This window comes from Delphinus delphis, chromosome 17 (assembly GCF_949987515.2).
Source record: "Delphinus delphis chromosome 17, mDelDel1.2, whole genome shotgun sequence".
Classification (NCBI taxonomy): Eukaryota; Metazoa; Chordata; class Mammalia; order Artiodactyla; family Delphinidae; genus Delphinus; species Delphinus delphis.
This window is the reverse complement of record NC_082699.1, coordinates 2,642,293-2,666,017: the sequence shown is the minus strand read 5'-3', so window position 1 is coordinate 2,666,017 and position 23,725 is coordinate 2,642,293. Positions and strand designations below refer to the sequence as shown.

General features: G+C 45.4%; 1 protein-coding gene across 1 annotated transcript in view; it reads left to right on the top strand.

Annotated features, from left to right (window-relative positions):
* ST18 (ST18 C2H2C-type zinc finger transcription factor) overlaps positions 1-11,647 on the top strand; it is a 97,345-nt gene extending 85,698 nt beyond the window's left edge. Inside the window, exons 20-23 of the mRNA XM_060035136.1 lie at positions 3,201-3,289; positions 6,410-6,513; positions 8,949-9,092; positions 11,507-11,647. Coding sequence (XP_059891119.1) covers positions 3,201-3,289; positions 6,410-6,513; positions 8,949-9,092; positions 11,507-11,647 — 478 coding nt within the window. The remainder of the gene's footprint in view (positions 1-3,200; positions 3,290-6,409; positions 6,514-8,948; positions 9,093-11,506) is intronic.
* Positions 11,648-23,725: the final 12,078 nt, after the last annotated feature.

Below are 23,725 nucleotides of genomic sequence, written 5' to 3'. Positions count from 1 at the left end.
TAGGATTTAAACAAATAAGGTAATAAAATACCTGGCTTATTGCCTGGTACAGAGTAGGTGTTCAGCACAGACTATTTCCTTTCCCTTTTGTACAATTTTATGAATATATGTGTAGCTATGCAATAATTCATTAAAGTAGGAATGACATGCTGGGATCACACGTACTGACCTACGTTACACCTTTATCTGTCCTGTTCTCAGCCCTGACGTCCTGACTTGTTCTGTTCTCTTTCCCGTCACTGCCGAGGGCCAACTGCTATTCCAGGCTGCTCTGTCCCAGCAGACAGCCTGTTCTAAGTTCCTCACGTGACTTATCCCTTTAAACCCTTACAAACCCTGTAAGCTACAGGGACTGCGGTGGCCCTCAGTTGACAGAAGAATCAGAGCACAGGGAAGTTCAGGGATTGCCCCCCTCCTGCACAGCTCACAGCATCGGGGCCCCAGAGCCCCTCTCCCGAGCTGGGTACCAGCCCATCCCTGGTGTTTCCTGGATCCTCCCGACGACGAGGCACTCGTGCAGACTTTCCTCAGCTGTCCTCTAAAGCAAGGTCTGTAACTTTTCCCATTTAAGGTTCAGCAAAATGGGAATAATTACAAAACTTACCTTAGAGGATGGCTGAGAACAATTACCTGTGCATTACATCAGCATTTTGTTTACATACTAATTACTTTAAAACCTTTCTTTAAGACTTCATGTTACAGACTTCCACTTTGAAAGAATAGCAACTGAGAAGACAAATGGTATTATATTAAATACACATCATTATGGATGTCTGCAGCTTTAAAACCAGAAGTCCTGTGACTAATAGAACTCGTTTAGTGCCACGCCATAACTGTAATTTTATTGAGGTTTCCTAACATATTATAAACAATGGTGTCCACCACACAGATTTGTCACCTGCCGTTTTACTGTAACAGGGCAGATGAAGATACAGTTTTAAATTGCCTTCCCCTGCGGATTCCCTGGTGGCGCAGTGGTTAAGACTCCACCTGCCAATGCAGGGGACACGGGTTCGAGCCCTGGTCCGGGAAGATCCCACATGCCGCGGAGCAACAAAGCCCGTGCGCCACAACTACTGAGCCTGCGAGCCACAACTACTGAGCCCGTGAGCCACAGTTACTGAAGCCCCCGTGCCTAGAGCTCGTGCTCCGCAACAAGAGAAGCCACCGCAATGAGAAGCCTGCGCACCGCAACGAAGAGTAGCCCCCACTCACTGCAACTAGAGAAAGCCTGCGTGCAGCAAGAAAGACCCAATGCAGCCAAAAATATATATATAAATGAATAAATTTTAAAAATAAATAAATTTTGAAAAACAATTTTTTAAAAATCTTTTAAAAAAAAATTGCCTTTCCCTTCCTTCATAGAATTGTGAATTTGGTCCAGGCCGTATAAAGCATGTTTCTCCTGCCTTACGATACGGAGCCTGAACCCCAAAGGCGACGCCCAGCCAACCTCCCTGTTTTCCTGAGCGGCAAGACCGAGCCTTGTGGAGGATGTGGCATCCTCAAAAGGAAAAGGGACATTAAAAATATTTTCTTGCCCCAGTTTTCTTAAATTTAGGATTTGTTTTATATCCCGGAAGATATAACCACATTGGGAGGTACGAAACATCCAGTGGCATTTTTTTAGACCAAAGCCTCCCTCCCATCACTTAACTGTACTCGGTTCTAACGCACATGGTTGTGGAGTTTCACTAGCATTCCACACGGCTGTCCGCCCTGGACGCTCACCCTGTGTTGTCTAAACAGTGCAGACCCTTGACGGGAGAGACAGAAGTTCTTGGGAAGTATTAACATCCATCTTGTTACAAACCTCCCACAGGTGACTTTTAAAATCCAGTTTACCAGCCAACCATTACTCCTGTTTGTAACCATTTGTCAGAACACAGTATGTGACAGAAGACAAGACAGACTTGTCCAAACTTTCCAGGAAAAAAAAAGATAACGTAGCTTATAAAGGCCACTCTTTTTAGTGAGCAGCTTCCAAAATAGAAAAGTCAGGTTCAAAGTTCAGTTTGTGCTTTTCCATTATTTTCTTTTCCTGTGTAAAATATTTCATAATTTATCAAACCTTGGCAACCCACAGAGCCTTCTTTTTATATGTAGTATTACATATCTATTATTGTTTTATTTCATAAAATCTTAATATAGAACAATTTTAAATTCTTAAAAAAAATTCATTCTGCAAACATTTATTAAGGGCTTTGTTTCAGAAATACTCTCCTTTCACTCTGCCAAGTGTTCCAATCTTTGGATGGAAAATGATTGTTTCATGCATGAACTGTAAACAAATTTCTCTGGGAAAAAATATTTTCAATGGCTAATTATCATTTTTAATTCTATTTAAAAATGGTATCTCCAAAAATATAACCAAATGACAAAAGAATTAATGGCTGCATAGAGCAACGAAATCATCTCATCATGTGCTACAGGAAACAAGTATCGTTCAATGTTGTCATTATCATTTTGGTGTAATTTAAACAAAACAGATGACATTATAGGAAGGACGCAGGTGTGAAGGGTGTGGATCTCCAGGAAAAGCGTATAAAGAGCCTGCCGGGCAGCGCACTGCGTGGGCAGTGAGGCTGCTTAAATACACCTACAGCCCTGCCTTTTCTGTTCCTTTCAGGTAGAGATTCTTTAATGAAAAATGATGTTTACAAGTTAAAGAATAAATTCGAAACTTTCCCCTACCCAAACTGGATTTGCCATGAAGCGGGGGGGAGGGATATTATTTGGGGCTTGTATCAATTTGAGTCATTCTGTAAAGATCAAATGACAGTGTGTATAAAGACAGGAAGAGCTAGGTTTATTATTCATGGCATTTCTGACTAATCTGGAACAAATCTTATGCAAAATGTATACATACAGTTTTACATTTACAGTGAATAAAATAACCACTACTAAAAAAAGGCCCTTACATGAATGCAAAGTAGTAACATTTTAACAAAATTAATTCAGTGATAATTATCAACAGTAGCTATTTGTATTTTGATTTGAGAAAAAAACACAAAACACTTTATTTGAGGGCCTTTTGCTTTTGTTTTAATAGATATTGTTACTTTCTGCACAGAGACTGCAGATTGTAATGTAATGAGTAGGCAGGCAAAGACTTAAAGAGGAAGTAGCGAGTACAAAATTTTAATTTTTGTAAGAAGTAATATGTGTTTCACATATCGGTATGATTTCTCTTTTCACAGCTTATCTGGATGTCCTCTCAACGCACAAGCCATCAAGAAGGGCAAGGTCTCTGAGGAACTAATGACCATCAAGGTCAAAGCATCTGGAGGTAAGAGGGCAGGGCGGGGCGGCCACCCCCGAGGTCTGGACCCTGGTCTCCGGCGGGTCCTGTGTCTAAACCATCCTCCGTGCAGGAAGTGCTATTTGACTAGGCAAGAAGGAAGCTTTCCTCAAATTTGAACTAAACTATCACTTTCTCTAAAGAACAATCTCTTGGGTTTTTGTCCTTACTTTTTTTTTTTTCTTCATTGCAAGTGACATGGGGGTGACTAGTTGGTTTGGAAATGGCTCTGATATATCAGAGTTCCATCACTTTCATCGCAGGGACCAAGAGCTATTTCAAAGGACAGGCCAGAGTCCTGGTGTGAACTCGTTGGTCACCTGTAGGTGAGGAAGGGGGCTTGTTTGCTGGAATGTATTAGGTCATGGGGGCTAGAGTTCCTGATGACAGTGTTAAAATGCTGAAATAGGTATATTTGTATATACTGTGTGATGTTTTCAGAGAACAGCCTAGTGACCTTGTTGTGACCTCTAGTGGCGTCTAGTGACATACAGCACAGAGAGTGGAGCTCGGTGAGCTATTTCAAAATGTGTGGAGATTTAAGTGAAATCCAAAACTTAAATAAAAGATACAACTAAGGAATACTTTAGCCATCTTGGAGAAAAAGAAGGCACAAACCTTCTCTTTCAGGTATCGATTTAAAATGTTTGGCAGTATTACGTTATGGCGGTAAAGTTTCCATATTTGATTTTTCATAGGGATGATGAGAGAGGGGAACATGCTGCACCTGTCACCCTTGGGGGTCAGATTCACAGGTGATGTGATTAGGGCAGTTAGCAGAGCATGGCGACATGTGACAAAGGGTGCTTGAAGAATAAAGTTTCCTGGGAATACTCGGGCTTGTGAACACAAGTGGTATCATGAGAAGATGACTTAGGTCACAAGAAAAGAGAGTCAAATTCGGAATTAGCCGCCTTCAGATGTGCGTGTTGACTGGTGTGTTATTTTTCCAGAAACTTGTAGGTTGAAAGATCAGTCTAGAGCAGGACAATTTTTTTTTTTTAATACATAAAAAGGAATATAAACACAGCATGACAAACAGGTATGTAATGTTCTTTTGCTACTGGACAAAATGCCTTTCTGCTCTCATTTATGCTCAGGTCTTCAGAGAACAGAGTTCAGAGAAAATTCTGTCTTCTAGTTCTCAGAAAAATATCTAAGATTTTGGAGTTGTGCAGAACCCACCCCAACTCTACTGATTTTTCAGTTGGAATTTTAATTGCTGTGATAAAGTAAAAGTGTAAATGTGGTGTTGCAGATGCTAATTGTTTTAAAAGTCAAGCTGATTTAATTAATTTCGTGGTGTCCGTGTCTTAGGTTTACCTTACTTTTTAAGAAGGATCTCCAGCAGAGAAAACCAAGCAATGAGACTTTTGATGAATTAGGGTGCACTGGCTGAACTTTTGTGCTTCAGTCCTGAAAATGATAGTTTTTTGTATGAGCCTGCACGTGTGTGTGTGTGTGTGTGTGTGTGTGTGTGCTCCTGGTATAAGCCCTCTATCAAATTTCAAGTTTGGAGCACCTATGTTTGAATCCTTAAATTCTGCTCTACTCTCAGAATGGTATTTTTGTGGAGAATCCACATGGTTTAATTTAGCATCTCTATCTCTATTTCTCTACATGCCTTCCTAGCGTCAACCCCCAACCACAGTTAATATACACAGTGGCTGAGCTGAGGTCTATATTGGATCTTCCTGTGTCCCTCTGACTCTTGAGTACTTTTCTTGAGTTCTCACCAGCATTATCTCAGGCGTGTGTTGTTTCCTTCGAAGACCATCCTGACGCATTTGGGAAACAAAGGCAAAACAGTTACTTTACTTTGGGGATTTTATCTGATAGCGTCTTTAGCACATGGGGAGAACCAAGCCGGGGACTGTGACCTGTTGTTACTTTATTTCTCTGAAAGCATCACTCCATCTTTTAAATCCATGTGTGACTCTTAAAAAGGGTGGCTTGTTTCCAGGTTGTGCTTCCGTGAAGAACATACCACGTGCACCTTACACATCCTGCTGCTGTAGGTTTGTCTCAGGTGTGTGCCTAGGAATGGCGTTGCTGGGCTGTGGGGCATGTGAGGTCCGCCTTCAGTAGGTGATGAACCGTGCTCCAGAGCAGCGACCCAGGAAGGTACCAGAGCCTAGAGCTGTTTCGCACAGATTGTCGGCTCTGCTCACGCATCGGTCTCACTAAATCTAAGTGCTGGCATTCGCGTTTATCCCGCTGAATTGTTATCTCTTGGTCTAGAGTCATCATTCTGGACTGTTGAAATGACCTTAAATCCTGCTTCTGGCATCCTGATCACGAGCTCCTCTTCCCAGCTTTTTAAAATCTTTAAAATGTATTCATATTCCTTCTCTAAAAGAATGATGGGAAAATAACTCCCGTGCATTGAGAACCCGTTGTATGTTCAGCACTTTATGTTTTATCGCGTTAACTCTCACAACGTTTTACTGAAGCACAAGGACGTGAAGTAAGTGACGCAAGTTCAGGAACAGGAGCCAGGCAGCATTCAAACTCCAAAGCCACACTCTCCCCGGGCGGCATTTGCTTCTGATTCTGGTCCGGGGAGAAGCCGAGCTGTGTGTCCCTGGGCTCGAGCCCACCTGCCAGGACCCCCTCTGCCTCTAATAATGGCTCATAAGACCCCATACGTTTGGTTGTTAGTCAGCACCATCCAGGTCTTCCTGTCCTGGCAGCATCGCACAAGAGAGAATGCCCGGGCTTCGGAGCTCAGGCAGGCTCTGCCCCTTCCTTTGGCCCCGGGGCAGGTGATGCGACCCCGTCGGGGGTCACCGTGGCCTCCTTTAACCTCTGTGAAGCTCTGGCCTTTGTGGGAGGAAGGAAGGGTGATGACACCTGCCCCACAGTGTCCAGCAGCAGACCTGGAACACAGCAGACCTACATTAAACACTGGGGCATTTCTTACTAAGGAAGAAAATCCTGCAACTCTTTGAACCCACTTTTTAAGAATCTTGAATATGGGTAAAAATTCAACGTTATAAATTAAAATCTTATTTTCACTTAGCAAACCACAAACTCAGTGTAAAAGGGCTCAGATTTGTCTCAGTCTCTTATTTTCTGTTTGAACTAAAAGAGTCTGACTTTTTACAGGTATAGAGAGTGATGAAGAAATTAGGCATTTGGATGAAGAAATAAAGGAACTCAATGAGTCCAACCTTAAAATTGAAGCAGATATGATGAAACTCCAGACGCAGGTAAAAAAAAAAAAAAAAAAAAGGAAGAAGGAAGGGAAAAGCAGTGGGGGAAGGGATGGAGGAAAGGAGAAGGCAGGAGAGCAATGAGTTATCTTTAGGTAATCATAATCCTAAATGGAGGGAACACATTGAACTATTAAACCCTATGATAAAAAACAAACTTATCGGACTTCCCCGGTGGCGCAGTGGTTGAGAGTCCTCCTGCCAAAGCAGGGGACACGGGTTCGAGCCCTGGTCCGGGAAGATCCCACATGCCGTGGAGCAACTAAGCCTGTGTGCCACAACTACTGAGCCTGTGCGCCACAACTACTGAGCCCACGTGCCACAACTACTGAGCCCGTGTGCCTAGAGCCCGTGCTCCACAACAAGAGAAGCCCGCGCACCGCAACAAAGAGTAGCCCCCGCTCGCTGCAACTAGAGAAAGCCCGCACGCAGCAACAAAGACCCAACGCAGCGAAAAATAAATAAAATAAATTTTAAGAAAAACATACGGATCTTTTGCAATGAACACACAGAGTGTGTCTCCTGTACACATCCTTGTGAAGGCTTGAATCCATGGTTCACGCTGGACGATCACTGGTTTGGCAGCTGTAGCCAAACTGCTCACCTGGGTGAGCCTGGGTGCACCAAAGGCTTTATCAGCAAGTAAGACGATCTTCCTATAATTGCAGAGCCTCTGGAGTATGTGGTGCTTTAGAAAAACCGTCATGAGAAGATATAGGAGGCCTTAGTTTTATTGGAAATTCAAGTAAATCAATGCAACTTTTTAAATTTAATTTTTCTAGAACACCTCTGAATGCGTCAGTCTTTGATAGAAATGGATCTTTTCCCAGATTTTCCTGACATTCTTTATTGAAAACTCAAGCAGTTTCTCAATTCTGCATTCTCCTGGGTCTGCCCCAGCCCCTGATTAAATTTACCCACGAGGGAATTAAAAGTTCAGTCCAGGATTTGTTTTTTGTCTTTTTTTGTTTGTCTGTTTTTTGACCATGCCCCAAGGCTTGCGGGATCTTAGCTCCCCGACCAGAGATCGAACTCGGGCCCCAGCAATGAGAGCACCGAGTCCTAACCACTGGACCACCAGGGAACTCTCGAGTCCAGGATTTTTAAAAACACTCATAATAACTCTATTGCAATAAATCAGAAGGAAAAGAATGAGACAAAGTTAAGTTGAAGTGTCTTTCTCCCTTTTCTCCTTTCCTGAAACGTGAGGTTTGGGCCACTGAGGTTACTGACTCTCAGAAGTCTTCACTCACAGGGGCCTAAAACAGAAGCTTTTAGTCCATCTGAAAAGCAGGTTTCTGCGTGACCAGTGTCATAATCTTCCATTAATAGCAATCTAAGCTACAAAGAGAGCGTCATGCGTGGTTTTCGCAATCATGAGAACTTGTCTTGAGAACATTAGTGAAGAAAGCAAAGGCCTTGCCCTCATGGAGCTTACAGTCTAGAAGGGGAGGTAAACAATAACCAAAAAAATCAGAAGCGATAAACTACATCGCACGAGGGCAGGGCATGGGGAGAAGCAGCCAGGGTTCGATACAGAGAGGAGAGCGGGGCTCAGCCACAGGGAGAAGGAAACATGTGGCCAGACTCGAGGAGCTGAGGCCGTTAGCCAAACAGGAAGGGGGAGGAGTGTTTCCAACAGTAGAACAGCCAGTGCCAAGCCCCTAACCCTTGAGAAGGCCCAGCGTTTTGAGAAATAGCAGAGTGAGTGTGGCTACAGGTCAGTGACCTGGGGGTTGTAGGAGGTGAGGCCCCGGGGACACACAGGGCTTCCCAGGCCCTTTTTAAGACGTTGGTTTTTATTCTGAATGAACGCAGAACCATTACGGGGTTTAGAGCCAAGGGTTAACACGATCATATTTGATCTACGATCTGCCTGACATTTGAAGAGACCCGCGTGGGTAGGTGGGGTGAAGACAGGTCAGCAAGAGATTGGGTGGTGCCCAGCTGGGTGCAGGGCCGCCCCTGAGAAGGGGTCACAGTCACCACGGCGGCTGCCCCTGGGGAGCAGCAGTGCAGGTGGGCACCATCTCCGTCCTGGGCCCTCTGACGGGGGAGCCCAGTGGACATGAAGTGCGGGACAAAGCGCTGTCAGGGACGCCTCCCAGGCCTGGGCAGCGAGCAAGTTGCCATCAGCTGGGAAGGAGGGGGCTGTGTAGGGAGCGGGTTTGGGGAAATAGTGAAGGTTTGCCCTTGCAGTCCGCCTTACAGCCACGTGGAGGTGTGGAACTGCAGGCGTGGGAGAATCTGGGCTGAAGAGCCGCACTTGGGGCTGTGATTCCGGCCCTCAGAGCGAAGGTGGGGGGGCGGGGGCGGGCAGGGCTGCCGCTTTCTGAGGACAGGTGGCCATAGGCCTGATCAGCGCCGGACCCCGCTAAAGCCCCGCCCTTCCAAACCCCGCTTCCCACGTTCCCAAGTTCTTTCCATTTCAGATCACGTCTATGGAGAGCAACTTAAAGACGATAGAGGAGGAAAACAAACTGATAGAACAGAGCAACGAGAGTCTGCTGAAGGACCTGGCGGGCCTGAGTCAAGCCCTCATCTCCAGCCTCGCTGACATCCAACTCCCGCAGATGGTGAGTCTGAGGCCGCGCGGCTCCGTCCCAGGGCTCCCCTTGCTGGCGAGCCGTCACCCAGGGCTGGGGCGGAAAGTCGGCTCCGAGGGGCCGGGCCACCCACGCTTCATCCCTGGGAACGTGATGGATGTTTACGTTGAGCCTATGTCACGACCAAGGGCTTCTGATACCGCAGGAGCCTTTCACAGATGATGAGGGTTTATCTGAAACTAGGTTTATCATGTAAAATGAAAATTGGAGGCCAAAGTTCCCGCTCTCAAAATTTGTTTCCAGATGGGAAGCTTGCTAACGTGGCTTACACAATCTGAGACCCATGCTTTCTTTTTTTTTTTTAACATCTTTATTGGAGTATAATTGCTTTACAATGGTGTGTTAGTTTCTGCTGTATAACAAAGTGAATCAATTATACGTATACATACATCCCCATATCCCCTCCCTCTTGCGTCTCCCTCCCACCCTCCCTATCCCACCACTCTAGGTGGTCACAAAGTACCGAGCTGATCTCCCTGTGCTGTGCAGCTGCTTCCCACTAGCTAGCTATTTTACGTTTGGTCGTGTATATATGCCCATGCCACTCTCTCACTTCGTCCCAGCTTACCCTTCCCCCTCCCCGTGTCCTCAAGTCCATTCTCTACGTCTGCGTCTTTACCTAAGTATGTTCTTCATATATATAAGTACTCCTCATATAGAATAAAAAGCACAAGAGTGAGCAAGGAATCCTATTTCCAAAACCTAACCATATGCTTGAGACATTGCAACGATTTAAAATTCATAGAAGATTGATTTCCTTTACATTTTCATAAATATAATAAACATTTGGAAGAGGGCTGCATTGTTGAATGCTTTCCATTTCCTCAGTACAGGCATGTTTAGAACAAGGTTTCTAAAGCTGCAAGTTTTATTTACAGAGGGTTTGAAAAAGCAGCAATTTAATAAAGAAATAGGATTGGTTTTCCTGAAAGCAAGAAATCTCGCAATTTGTCCAACTTCCCAGCATGGAACCCTCATCTTCACCAATTCCAAATATGTCTCCTGACAATAAGAAAAGAAAACAATATTTTTTTTAAAAAATCAATAATGTAATAAAAAAGAACCCAAAGGAAAATAAATGATTACTTTATGGCCGGTATTAAGGTAATTATTGAATATTATTGTTATATTATTTCTTGTTTTGTTATATTATTTCTTAACATTTCTGTCATACTTCAAATTTGTATTCTGTAATAGTTTTTTCTTCAGTGGCACCATAAAAGTCACAGTTACCGTGCAAGATAAGTTGTACTTTGCATAGTTACATACAAGGCACTCTCGCGGTGATGTGGGGGCGGGTCCCACTAAATGTTCACAATTTATTTCGAGCACTGGTCTCCCATCTTGTGGGGGAGGGATTGGAGGCTCTGAGCCTTACGTAACTTGATGGAGGTTCCAAAGCCTGCACAAGCGAGGTGGCCTTTATCACTCTGCCATCCGGGTCCTCGTCCAGCTGGAAACTCATGACACGGCGAAGGCAGAAATGACAAGGGAACGGAGAGCCGCGTCAGGCACCTGGTGGAGTCAGTGCTCGGCTGGGCACAGTGAAATCAGCTCCACGTTGAGAAAGCCGAGCTCTTCAGCAGCAGCAATCACAGTAATACCCTTTATTCCTTTGCACTGAGACCTTGTACAAGTCCCTTCTTCCACGCCTCTTGTGCAGTAAGTAAGGCACGTTTCCAAAAAGCTGGGAAATGCAGGCCCAAGAAGTGGCGGAGCGGCAGTTCCCCAGCCACTCGTTCCTTCCACTCGTGCAGTTTCCACGCTGCGAGGGGCTGCTCTGTTTGAGCCACCGCGTTAGGGACAGGAGGTGCCCACGCACAAGCAAAGAGCAGGGGGTGAACAGACCGGACTCTGTGAATCCCGTATTCCACCTGGAAAGACAGAGAGAGGGGGAAAGCCTGGCTCGGACCCTCAAGGCGGAGATGGACAAAGGAGTCTGACGATGAAGGAGGACAATTCCCACCAGACAGCTGGTGACACCTTGTCCAGCCTCACAGCCCTGAAACCCCGGCCCAGGGCTGTCAGAGGAAGCTTCTGGACGAGCAAAGCCCTCCTCCTGCTGGGCCCACACCCGCCTTCTGCAGACGAGGTCTCCATGCTGAGCACGTGCACGTGAGGGAGGCCGAGAGCCCCTCTCGGGAGGAGGGTGCAGCTGGGAAGGGCCCAGCCCAGCAGCGAGACCTCCACCTGGTGTGGCTCCAAACTGACCCCAAAACACGGGCAGTCGCGCTCACCCCATTAACCGAGTGAAGAGCGCGCAGCCGCCTGCCTTCCCGCGTCCCTCCCTGATGCCAGAGTCACGGTACCCCCCGTGGACTGGCTCCCCTTTTCCCAGCAGCCTGGGTCACGTGACTGATGCCATGTGTTTTGTCCTCCTTCAGGGGCCCATCAGTGAGCAGAATTTTGAAGCGTACGTCAACACGCTCACAGACATGTACAGCAATCTGGAGCGGGACTATTCCCCAGAATGCAAGGCTCTGCTGGAGAGCATCAAGCAGGCGGTGAAGGGCATCCACGTGTAGGAGCACAGCGCCACGGGCCGCGGACTCTCCACCGGCAGCCGCGTGTACGGATCTGGAGGGCCCCCGGCCGCTAAGGCAGGCAGGCGCCGTACTGCATCTACAATTGCAACATTGCACTAATTTTCCCCCCCCCCCCAGCTAACGTGAAAAGGAAAGAAAAACTATGATAGACTCTTTGGATGAAAAGCAATGCAGTCAAATATTAGATCTTATTTATTTTCATATGCTTTCCTTTTATTTCTTCATTGCACTCTTTTGGGTTCTTTTTGTACAGTATATGTAAAATAAACGTGACATTTTTATATTTTATTTATTTCTAATCAAAGAGTTTTTTTATCTTTTAATTGCATTTTGAAGTCTGCCATATTTTTACAAGTGTGTTTATTAATTTATTTTCCAATAGACTTTAAATAGAAATGCTCTTCTCAAATCACATACCTTGCTGGGTTTAAAGGAGAAGACAGATAAGAATGAAGGAAATCCTTGTCTACGGACTGCACTGTGGTCCGGCTTGACTTTTATTGCACACTTCTACCCCAACCCCCGTCCCACCTTCACGGGCTTTGTGTTTATAGACAGGCTTAGGTAAGGTGCGCAGGAGGGACAGCAAGATAAAAGGCGCCCACTCGTGGGATGTGCGCCCTCACAGAAGCACAGTAGACTGGAAAACAGCCTGTTCCAAATCTGTTAGCAATAATTAAACATAGCAATCAGCAAAGTATTCGACTTGGCTGTACGGTTTCAATTCATATGAAGTATTTATTTGAAATGGTTTAAAGAAACAAGCTTTTTTAGTGATGCAGGTTTGTCCATTTGTTTTTCAAGTCACACCAGACAGTGGGCAGCTCTGACCCTGAGATGAGAAGTAAGGCTTGATGTGACCAGCCAGGCTTTCCTGCCACACGTTGTCACAATATACAAGGGACGATATTGATGTAGATTTGTACTTAGCAAATGTAAACGCATCCAAATGGAAAACTGTGTAGATACCATATCCCCTGAAATAACATTTATCTTACTGGGTTGACTGGGAAGAAATGGAAAGTATAATCACACATGCAAAAATGGTACCCAGATCTGAGTCGTTGCCTGAAACGCTGGCGACATTGTCTCAGCCTCCTTAGGCAGCCAGACAGCTTTCAGTTTGACAGAAGTCTTTCTGCAGAACAACAAGTGCTACAAAGCACACGCACTCGCAACCCACAGACAGACACGAAATTGAGCCCACAATCTCGCATTTCTGGGTGGATCAGAGTTTAGTAGTTGCTATAGTGAAGGCAATGTCTATTTCAGGGACTGTAAAGTAGTTAAGCATTGTTTCAAAAGTTTTTTTATATTTATTTTTTTTAAGAAAAAGGTATAGACAACCAGCTAAACTGCCTTTTTGCTGTGCACACACCCCGGGTGTGCAACGTGCCTCTGTGTAAATGGGCTTGATTTCTGTGCTGTAATGAAGTGTTTATTTTTCTTAGCCTCCTGGGTGTGTAGACTGAATGCGATGGCGCTCACAGGCTTGATGTTTTCCACTGTTATTACTGTTACTGCACAAACTACAGCACCGTCCACGGTGATTTCACCCCATGACGCTGGTCATTGTTCTCTATTAAGTGGGGCTTATCTTTGGTTTGGGGTTCATTTGAACCCTGACTCTTAGTCTAGTGAAAATGAGATGTCTGTTCTTAGGTAGGAACGGTGGGTATTTAAAAATCAACTTTAAAAAAAAAAGAGCTACCATGTGTGCTGTCTATTATAAATGGGACACCAAACAAAATTTTCTATTAAAGTTATGTACTTGCAAACATTTTGCTGTACAGTCCTTGATAGATGCACACAGATGAGTTCACTTATTACAAAGACAAAAGTTTAATTTGCTAAATATTTTAACAAGTTTGTTATATATTTTATTTAATTTAAAAGAAACCTCTTACCGACCTATGTATTTATTATTATAATTTACTGTGACTTCAAGTTCGTCGATTTGTGTTTGCGTAGTTTGAACAGGACGTTTCTGTGAAGGATGTTTGTATTTATTTGCCTCCTTTGTACTTGATCTGTTTTGTAATGTGCACTGAATTTTTTTTCCTTTCCACTATGTTAATGATCGATACTGTAAATTGGGTCTTTTGTAAACAACAGAAAGGCAATGATGTACGCGTTTTTTTAATTTGAAGTAGTTTGTACACTGTTTCTTCAAACAATTAATATTTCTTACATCAAAGCAACCAGCTGTGTTCAGTGCTGTACATTTGGTGTATGGTAGGAAATAAAAATTGATAAGAGTTTTGCTGTGGTCTTTCTTGAGCTACTAGAGACGCTTGTGGCCATCCCATGGGAAGCACTGTGCCCTCCCACCAAGGAGCTCAGCGTGGGGAGGGCACAGCTGAGCCTGTGAGTCGCTCTGATGCCCTGGGGTCTGCTAGTCTGCTTGGCTTATTTTTTCACCCCAAGTGGACAGGACTTTTGCCAGTTGGTAGCTGCCCCAGCCTGGGGTTCGGTAAATACACGTGCAAACCAGCAGATGCCTCTGAGATCAGGAAACCTTTGCTTGCGCCAGCAGGAAATTCACCTGCATCTAGTGAGCAGTAAGATAGAGGCCCCACCCTCCTGATGCTGACATCACTTTGGGGGCTGAGGATATCCGTGCATTCCTGTAAGCCCGTTGAACACAGATTCAAGGAAAATAATCTATTGTGGTTTTTTAAATATTTATTTATTTATTTGGTTGTTGCGGGTCTTAGTTGCGGAAGGCGGGCTCCTTAGTTGTGGCTCGCCAGCTCCTTAGTTGCGGCATGCGAACTCTTAGTTGCGGCTTGCATGTGGGATCTAGTTCCCTGACCAGGGATGGAACCTGGGCCCCCTGTATCAGGCGTCTTACCCCCTGCGCCACCGGGGAAGCCCCGGAAAATAATCAATTCTTGACAGCACCTGTTTGGCTTGCATGTTTTTCCCATTTCATGTCAAACAGCTTAATTTAATTTTCCCGTTTCTGCTCAGTTTTACACATCTCTAGGCCTGGTTGCCATTTATACTCAACGTGGTTAAAAAAGAGGAAAAAAAATTCATGTCATCATTGTGATAAAGCAAACTTGACTGAAGGGGAGTCTGGGTCCCCAGAGGAAAGCCAGGGTACCTGGGTAGACCTCTGAGTCACAGGGGTTGGTGCACAGTATATATAGCTTGCTTTTAATCACCAAGTTTATGTGTGTAAGATGTGCCTATGATCCATCCTGTGAATGGGTCACAGGTCGCAAGTCTGCTCAGCGGTTCTTAGCGCCCCTCCTTGCAGAGAATGCGCATCTCGCCCCGCCTGGGATTTCACATCAGCGAGCAGTGTCTGCATCCCTGTCACTCAACGTGGCAGAAGAGGAGAACTGGTCCTACGGAATTAAGAAGAGAACAGTAAGAGTCCTATGTTCACACGACAGATGTTTTATCAGAAGGCATGTGTGCCAGGCCCACCCGGATGTGGGTTCAGCCTGGTGGGGGAGGGGAAATGAGTGATGGGTACACAGGCTCCCGCGGAAACACTGTGCAGGGTACCACCTGCCTCTGACTTCCTGGGAAAAGGGCTGGTTACAGATGAGCTGGCAAGTCGGGAGAAAGGCATTGCACAGCGCGAACAGCACCTACAGAAGATGACGGTGAGACAGTCATCCACGGAGCAGGTCATTAAAATGTCCAAAAGTTAGTGAGAAGTGAGGCGAAAAGCCCAGGTAGGTAGGAAAGGGAGTCATATTATAAACATCCAAGGTAAAGAACTGTAATTTCCACACGCAGAGCCCAAAATACCAAAGAAAGATCTAAAACCAAAGAATGCCAAGATCCGGTTTCCATTAGAGACAATTTATTCCATCAGTTCAAACAATTACCATTTCCTACCTGAAGGCAACAAAATTGTGCTCAGTGCTGTACCTCTGACACTTGGTAGGAAATAAAAATTGATAATGGGTTTTGCTGTGATCAGTTGCGGGCTGCTGTATGGAAACCCTTGTCACCAGCCCATGAAAGGCCCTAGAGCCTTAGACACAGAAGTAGAGCCTTAGACGCTTCTACTGGAACCACGTTTTGAGTGAAAAGAAGAGGGTAAATGATTCCTTGATTTGCCTCCCTAGAAAAAGTTTTAAAACTTAACTTGCCATGGTGCATAAATATTTTACTAATCTTCTTAAAACTCATGTTTTCTACATCTCTTTCCACACATTACATCCATCGTATTGTGGTCTGGGAATAGTACCCTGCTATTTCCTCTCTTTATTTAGCAGCTAATTACAAAGCAAGCAGATTTAATTGGCTAATCACTGTCTGCACTGTCAGACCCCATCAACGATGCCTGGATGCTTCAGCTCCTGAAATCCTCAAACACGTTTATGTAGTAAATATCATATCAGTGATACTGATGGAGAAACTGCTGCTCAGAAAAGTTAGTAAGCTGCCCAACACCAGAAAACTGGGAAAAGGCACAGCCAGATTGAACACTTTCCACTGGTTTTAAGATCTAACCCATGGGGACCTGTCTACTCACCTGTTAGAGGCCGTCTCACCTGCAAGAAAGAAAACAAGAATTAGTCAAGGTTAAGATATCTGTTATGGGAAGGAAATCCAAAAAAGAGGGGATATATGTATACATATAGCTAATTCACTTTGCTGTGCAGTAGAAACTAACACAACATTGTAAAGCAAATATACTCCAATAAAAATTTTTAAAAAAAGATATCTGTTGATCCTCACTCATTTCTATTAGGTCTAAAACTAAGAATGGAATTTTAGGGCCAGCTATAGTAAATACTGCTATGCAGTTTCCAATATTGAATTAAAAAAACAAACAAACAAACAAAGATTTTTGTTGGGCCCAGACACATGGAATATCCCTAAATCTTGATGTGACCTCCTGGTGTCCTGAGCTCCTGAATCTCTTAGCTTCCCAGACACAACACAACGGAGTGTTCCCACCAGCATCGTGAGACCTGGAGAGTGAAGAATTTGCCTGACACCCCAGAGATAAGTCCAGGGTCAACCCGGTTCTGACCCCCCGAGAAGCTCCTGCCCCTTCTGCAGGCCACCAGCACCGTCTAGCCAACCCCCAACTCCCCGGCCAACATCCCAACCTGCCTCAGATTACAGCCCGCGGGCAGGAGGGGCCAGTTCAATCACCAGTCCGGATAAAGTTGTTCAAAGAAGCATCACTTTCACATTTTAGCCACATTGTTACCATGTGTTTTTCTTGTACCGGCACATCATGCAAATGTGACACCCTAATCATCGATTTGACGAACTGGGATTGAAAACCTTGATACGGGTCATTGCTGCCCCCAAAATAAGGAAAATAGAAAGAACTCATTTTTTGTTGTTGTTTTTAAGGCGAAACAACATGATTATCGTGTTCGGTCATAAGCTGCTTTGTGTATGCCTGACAGCGTTGCATTGGCCTCCGACAAGTAGAAGGACACTTTGTACCGACCTTTACCAGTTACTAAATATGCAAAAACATAAGGAGAATGTAAATTTCCTGCTCTTAAGAAACAGCTGCTGTGTCAGAGTTTCCCCCTCAGATATGTATTTATCACATATAAATGCAGTCATTTTCCTTCTGCGACTGATTACCTAATTCAGTTTGGAATGAGATCCGGGACTGGGGGAAAGGGGTAGATGTGGTAGATGTTTTGAAGTAAGAATGGCACTCCGGGGACAGGACACTAACAATGCTTTTAAAGGATCAAACTTCTAGCCACTGGAAATCATTGTGAACATTCCTCCCCAAGACTAGAGTCCTTGAATTCCAACAATAAGGCCCAAGACCCAGAGGACCAGCAGCTTCCACGCCCACCACTGGCTGTGCTGGGCTCTGACACACCTGGACCACCGGTGTCTCCCTGACATGCCTTTGCCACTCAGGGAAATCCTTGCCCGGGACGGAAAAGTTTAAATATCTTCAGTACTTGTTCAGCAGCTTCTCAACAATACACGTATCCGATCGGGAAGGACTCAGCGTGCTCTCGCTGGAGACACCCTTCCAGGACAACAGACGCCCCGAAATGACCGTTAACTCTTGGAGATGCGCTCTGCTGGGAGCATCTCTTCCAAACCTGCACGTGGGGAAAACCCCCAGGGGCCAATCCCACCCTCCCAGGCAGAGCCCTCCTCAAACCACGCAGCACCTTCCTCAGGGGACTGCCAGGGTTACATTAACCAAGCTTTGTGCTGTCTGTGGGTGCAGCACTGGACAGACCCAAGGAGTTCCTGCGTCGCCACGAGTTAACCTACAGCTCCCGTCTTTCCGTGAGTGGATAAATCGGTGGCTCGATTAGACTCATCACAAATCTGAAAGCTTAACTCCGAGCCTTGCCAACAACCCTCTTGGGCGCTTCTGTGAACACAGAGGAAAACCAAATGCTTCTGCTCTCCCCACATGCCCTTTGTCTCCAGAGAATCACCTGGGTCCACGGCAAAAACGTAAATAATGAGCAGAAGCAGGGGAGGGAGAAGGGAAGGATGGAGGAGAGGAAGAGAGAAGAAAAAGGATAGAAAACAAGCCATCCCTCGTATCATATGGTTTTTTAAAAGTAAATGAAAAGGGCTTCCCTGGTGGCGCAGTGGTTGAGAGTCCGCCTGCCGATGCAGGGGACACGGGTTCGTGCCCCGGTCCGGGAAGATCCCGCATGCCGCGGAGCGGCTGGGCCCGTGAGCCGTGGCCGCTGAGCCTGCGTGTCGGGCCTGTGCTCCGCTGAGCCTGTGCTCCGCAATGGGAGAGGCCAAAACAGTGAGAGGCCCGCGTACCGCAAAAAAAAAAAAAAAAAAAAAAAGAAAAAGTAAATGAAAAGTGCACGCAAATTCCTCATGGGCAAAAACGGAAGCTAATTCCTGGGCCTGGACGAGCCCAGAGTTTGACTGGTTCCCACGGGTCCCGCCAAGCACCCATGAGGATTTGAAAAGAGGTGTGCGTGCGTGCGTGTGTGCGCACGCACGCACACGTGTCTGTTTTAACGTGTATTCAGTGCTTAATGTTCACCAGGAGTTTCCTAAGTGCCATGAACACTCGATTTAATTCTCACCACAGTTCCGAGAGCTCTGGATTACTATACTCATCACGCACTTTGAAAAGGAGTCACCCGGTGGCCGAGCCGCGTGAGCTCAGCTGAGGCCAGCCGGCCGCGGCGCCCCTTTCTAGTCCCCAGAGAACGCGCTTGTCCACACCCGTCCTTCCTGCCGCCCTCGCCCACCTGCCCCTCCTCCCGTGTCCTGAACAGGAGCGGCCCGCATGAGTGCTGGCTGGTGCCACAGGGAAACCTAAAACCAGGCTAGATATGGTAGCTTGAATAAAATAGAGTTTTAAAATTAATTTTCCTTTCGTTGTACTTATTTTCAATGTAACTGCTAGAAAATGTGAAGTCCACGTGTGGCTCTCACTATTCCTCTTGGACGGGGTTATCTGACCATTCCTTCTATAAGAGGCCTGAGAGTTTTCAAGAAGAAAAACTGAGTGAATTTCTGCAGCTTAGAAATCACAAGGCCTTTTTTCTCCCTTTTTTGCTTTTTTGAGGGAGAAATTGCCAAATTATGAAACCATCTGAGAACAAATTATGAAAACATCTGAGAACATAAGCTTTACGTGTTCAGGTAAAAAACCGAAGTGGCTAATCGCACCATTAAATCTGTAACTATGTCAAATACGGTCACATAACCGGGAAATCTACTCATTTTCGCTTTTTTAAAACCAATTACCAATCTACAGAAGCAAATTCTGTTTTAAAAGATCACAGTGATAGTTGGAATAATTTTTTTAGTACATATCTGCGTATGATGCTGAATTAGAAGCTTAGGAAACCGATCCGGAGTTAGAGGACCAAAAAATATCGTGTGTATCTCTTTTCTTTTAAGCAAGGGTGATCATCTGTGGGAAGGGAATCTGAGTTTATTGTTCCCACAGCAGGAGATCATCTGCTCCTGAAAGGGAAGGGGAAGGTGGCTGTGACTCGTTTAGGGCAGATCTTTCCGTGGACGAGCCTAACTGGGTAGGACCCTGGTTAGAAGGGGAGGGTAAACGGATACTGAGGTTGATTGGCCAATATTTATGTAAGTGGATATGGGGGGGTGGGTGGTTCCTGAAACGAGCAAGGTGGTGATCTGCAGCTTTACCGTCCTGGGCAGCACTCCCTGGACTGGTAAAGCCATGTGCCTAAAGGCCCTGCAACGGGAAGGCCGTGTTGATTTATATGGTGAACTATGGGGGTAGTTTCTGCCCACCAAGGTAAAGATGCAGCGATTCTACTGCGGACTTAAGGAATCCCAGGGCCCTAGAGCTGACAGGGACGGCCTCAGGAAACGTGTGGGGACCAGGTGGCCAGTGTCAGCACGCGCTCCTTGGTGTGGCGACACAGCATGTTCTCAGAACCTGGCAGGCACAAGCCGGTTACCTACCAGTGGCGACGACATCAGCCTGGACACCGTGAAAAGGGCTAATGAGAACGCACCCGCCACCCCCGCCCCCGCCCTTAGCAGATCCACAGGTAAGCCTTGAGTGCGGTGAAAGTGATGAGCAAAGGCCTGGGGCAGAACACACGGGAGGGATGTCTAAGGAAAACCGGAGCTGCCAGTTGCTGAACTGTGTGACCTTAGGACATCTTCCACCACGAGGCAGAGGCCGCTGTATTTTTATTTTATTGAAGGCTCCAAAAAGTGAAATAACTTGTCCCCGATGACCCAACTGGCGAGTGGAACCGCTAGAATTTACACCCAGGCCTGTCTGATTCCAAACACCACGGTGCTCCCACCTCGCTACCCTGAACCTGATCCTTGATTGAGAAAAAGATCTGGGGGCACGGGAGGGGTCGGGGTGGGAAGTAGACGGTGGGGCAGATGTGGGAAGATGCCAAGGCTCTTGCAAAGCTGAGCAGACGGTGAGGTCCTGAGCAAAGGTGACCGAGAAGGAAATTGGGAGGAGACCAAGTTCAAGGAAACATTTCAAAGAGTAGAATCAACTATGCTAAGATCAAGTACACTCCAGAATGCTTTCAGAGACACATACAAGCAAGGAATGGGTTAGGAAGCCATTCCCAGCTATCGTCCAAGTTAACATTCAATCGCTCAGTGTTCGAGGGTGAGGTATTTGTCGCAGGGATACCTTTGAAGCATTGAAGCTAGTAAGAAACGAGAAATCTCAGGATTGTTTCTGCGTCCATGTTCAATCCAAGTTCAATCCAACTTCCTGCCAGAGCCACGAAGCAGTTGCCTTCATCGTAATGACCTATAATTACGTCAGGGCTTTTCTAACTTAATAGAAAAAAGAGTAGTTACATTAGATAGATTTGGTTCATCTGATTTATAACAGTAAAACCCTAATACAAGTGATAGAAAGGTTTCTCTCTCTCTCTCTCTCTCGCTTTCTCTCTTTATTCAGGAAGGTGAATAGCAGGCAGTCTAACGTAGCTCTAGCTTCATCTGTCTTTCTGAGCTCTCATCCTATCACTAGGTTGCATCCTCAGGGTCATCACATGAGCCAGGATGGCTGCTAGAGCTCCAGCCATCTCACCTGCATCCTAGACTAAAAGAAGGTTGGAAAGAATGACAAAAGAGCAAAAAAGGGACCCACAAAGCTTAGCAGATCCCTTTAACCACCCATCCCATGCACCACATATAACACTTGTACTTTCTTTTGTTTTTTCCTTTAGCAAATATTTTTATTTATTTTTTTATTGGAGTAAAATTGCTTTACAGTGTTGTGTTAGTTTCTGCTGTACAATGAAGTGAATCAGCTATTTGTATACCTATATCCCCTCCCTCTTGTGAACCCGCTCCCCCCGCCCCGATCTAGGTCACCACAGAGCACCGTGCAGAGCTCCCTGTGCTATACAGCAGGTTCTCACTAGCTATCTATTTTACACATGGTAGTGTATTTATGTCAAACCTAATCCCCCAATTCGTCCCACCCTCCCCTTTCCCCTCTGTGTCCACATGTCCGTTCTCTATGTCTACATCTCTATTCCTGTCCTACAAATAGGTTCATCTGTACCATTTTTCTGGATTCCACATATACGCGTTAATATATGATATTTGTTTTTCTCTTTCTGGTTTACTTCACTCTGTATGACAGACTCTAGGTCCATCCACATCTCTACAAATGACCCAATTTCGTTCCTTTTTACGGCTGTGTAATATTCCATTGTATATATGTACCACATCTTCTTTATCCATTCATCTATCGTTGGACATTTAGGTTGTTTCCATGTCCTGGCTATTGTAAATAGTGCTGTAATGAACTTTGAGGGTACTTACTTTCATTGGCCAGAATTAGTCACGTGGACTTAGCTAACTCTAGACAAAATCTTTTATTTTGGATAACAATGTACGTAGCCAAAAATTGGAGTTCAGGGTTCTGTTACTCAGTGGGAACAGAATGGGTGTTGAGGTACTCATCTCTCATCCTCTACCTCTGAGTCCACTTGACGTAGAGCATCACCTGTGACTCATTTATCCAGGGTAGACTTGGGTGAGAGTTCTTCAAATAATAGCATTCCTCTCAATGCAATTTTAAAAATCATTATTTTAAAAATACTTTTTATTTATTATTTTTATAACTCTGGTAAGTCTTTCTTCTTCCTGAAATATAGAAGTTTGCAATTCTTGGACTCTTCCCTAAAAGGATTGCATATGCCCAAAGTTTATATGCATTTATGTATACGACTGAATTTGAGGGGCTTAAAGAGTGGTTCCTAAAAGACCCCAATCCTAAAATTCCCACAGGTAACCCAGAGCCAGGACTGTCACCCTCTACACTCCACCTTGAAAAATCCTACTTAACAGGCAAATCACTGGGGTTTTTTTTTCACCCAAAGCCTGTAAACTATGATTCATAATAACAAAAACTGTAGGTGAGGTATTAGGTGTGGAGCTAATAACATCTGCATCTGTATGAAGGCAGTTCTTCTACTTTGCATCTAGCGGTTTTGGCACTACGTAGGCAGAGCCAGAAAAATGTTATCGCCTGACTCAAGTTCTATAATGTTATACAGATTTAGAGAAACAAATTGGCCAAGACACAGTTTTTCAAAACCGCTGCGCCATAATGGAATGCTAATTTCTCCCCTGCAATTACACTTGGATCTGGCCCTGCACAATGAGTGAATCAAGTTTTCAACAGCCTTTTTCAGCCTGTTCCTATGACTGAATTATGCACGTTTCCCACGACGCTCTTGATTCCAAATTCATTTCCTATCATCATGTGCATCTTTTTCCTGAATGTTCCCTCAGGATTGTGAGGCTGTTTCTGCACTTGATTCCTCCAACACCTGATTTGGTTAGCGCTCAACATGCGTCTGTCACAGAGAGACACCTGACTCTTCAGGAGAAGGTCTGGTTTACAGGATCTGTAGGGAGGAACTCACTAACAGGGGGGCCAGTTTTCGTGGATTTCACAGACCATGACCGCTTTCAACAACTCATCTTAATTTGTTTTTCCTCCATCTCTTCTGCAGTCATGACTCTTTTCCAGTCAAACCTACACAATATTCTATTTGAAGATTAGTCCAACTTATTCTCTGATTGAATTTGGTCAAAAGCTCTGGTCCGTCTATTTATACTCAATTCATCTCCAGCCTCTTTTATAGACCCAGAAAATTTTCTCTTAATAATGTCCTTTAATAGCCCCTAAAATATTTGAAGGCTTTTTCTAAAAGTACTGGTAATAGGGACTTCCCTGGCGGTCCAGCGGTTAAGACTCCGCACTTCCACGGCAAGGGGGCACGGGTTCATTCCCTGGTAGGGGAACTAAATCCCACTTGCCGCGCTGTGTGGCCAAAACATTAAAACAAACAAAAAAACTGGTACTAAACTCTACATTTTTTTAACTTTGGGGAATCCAAAGAAGTGACCAGATAAAAAGCATAACGGGCAGTCCTAGTGGGGCACGTCCTGTCTCTCCCAAAGATCACCCGACAGACATCACCTCCTGCGCATCTTCCTCCGGGGGTGATCCCCTGCAGGGCATCCTCTCAAGCCGGAAGGAAGGGCCCTCTGCCCTCCACACTGTGCCCCCTGGAACCGTGGGAGAATCCGCCAAGGACGGTTGATCCCCGAAGCTGTCGA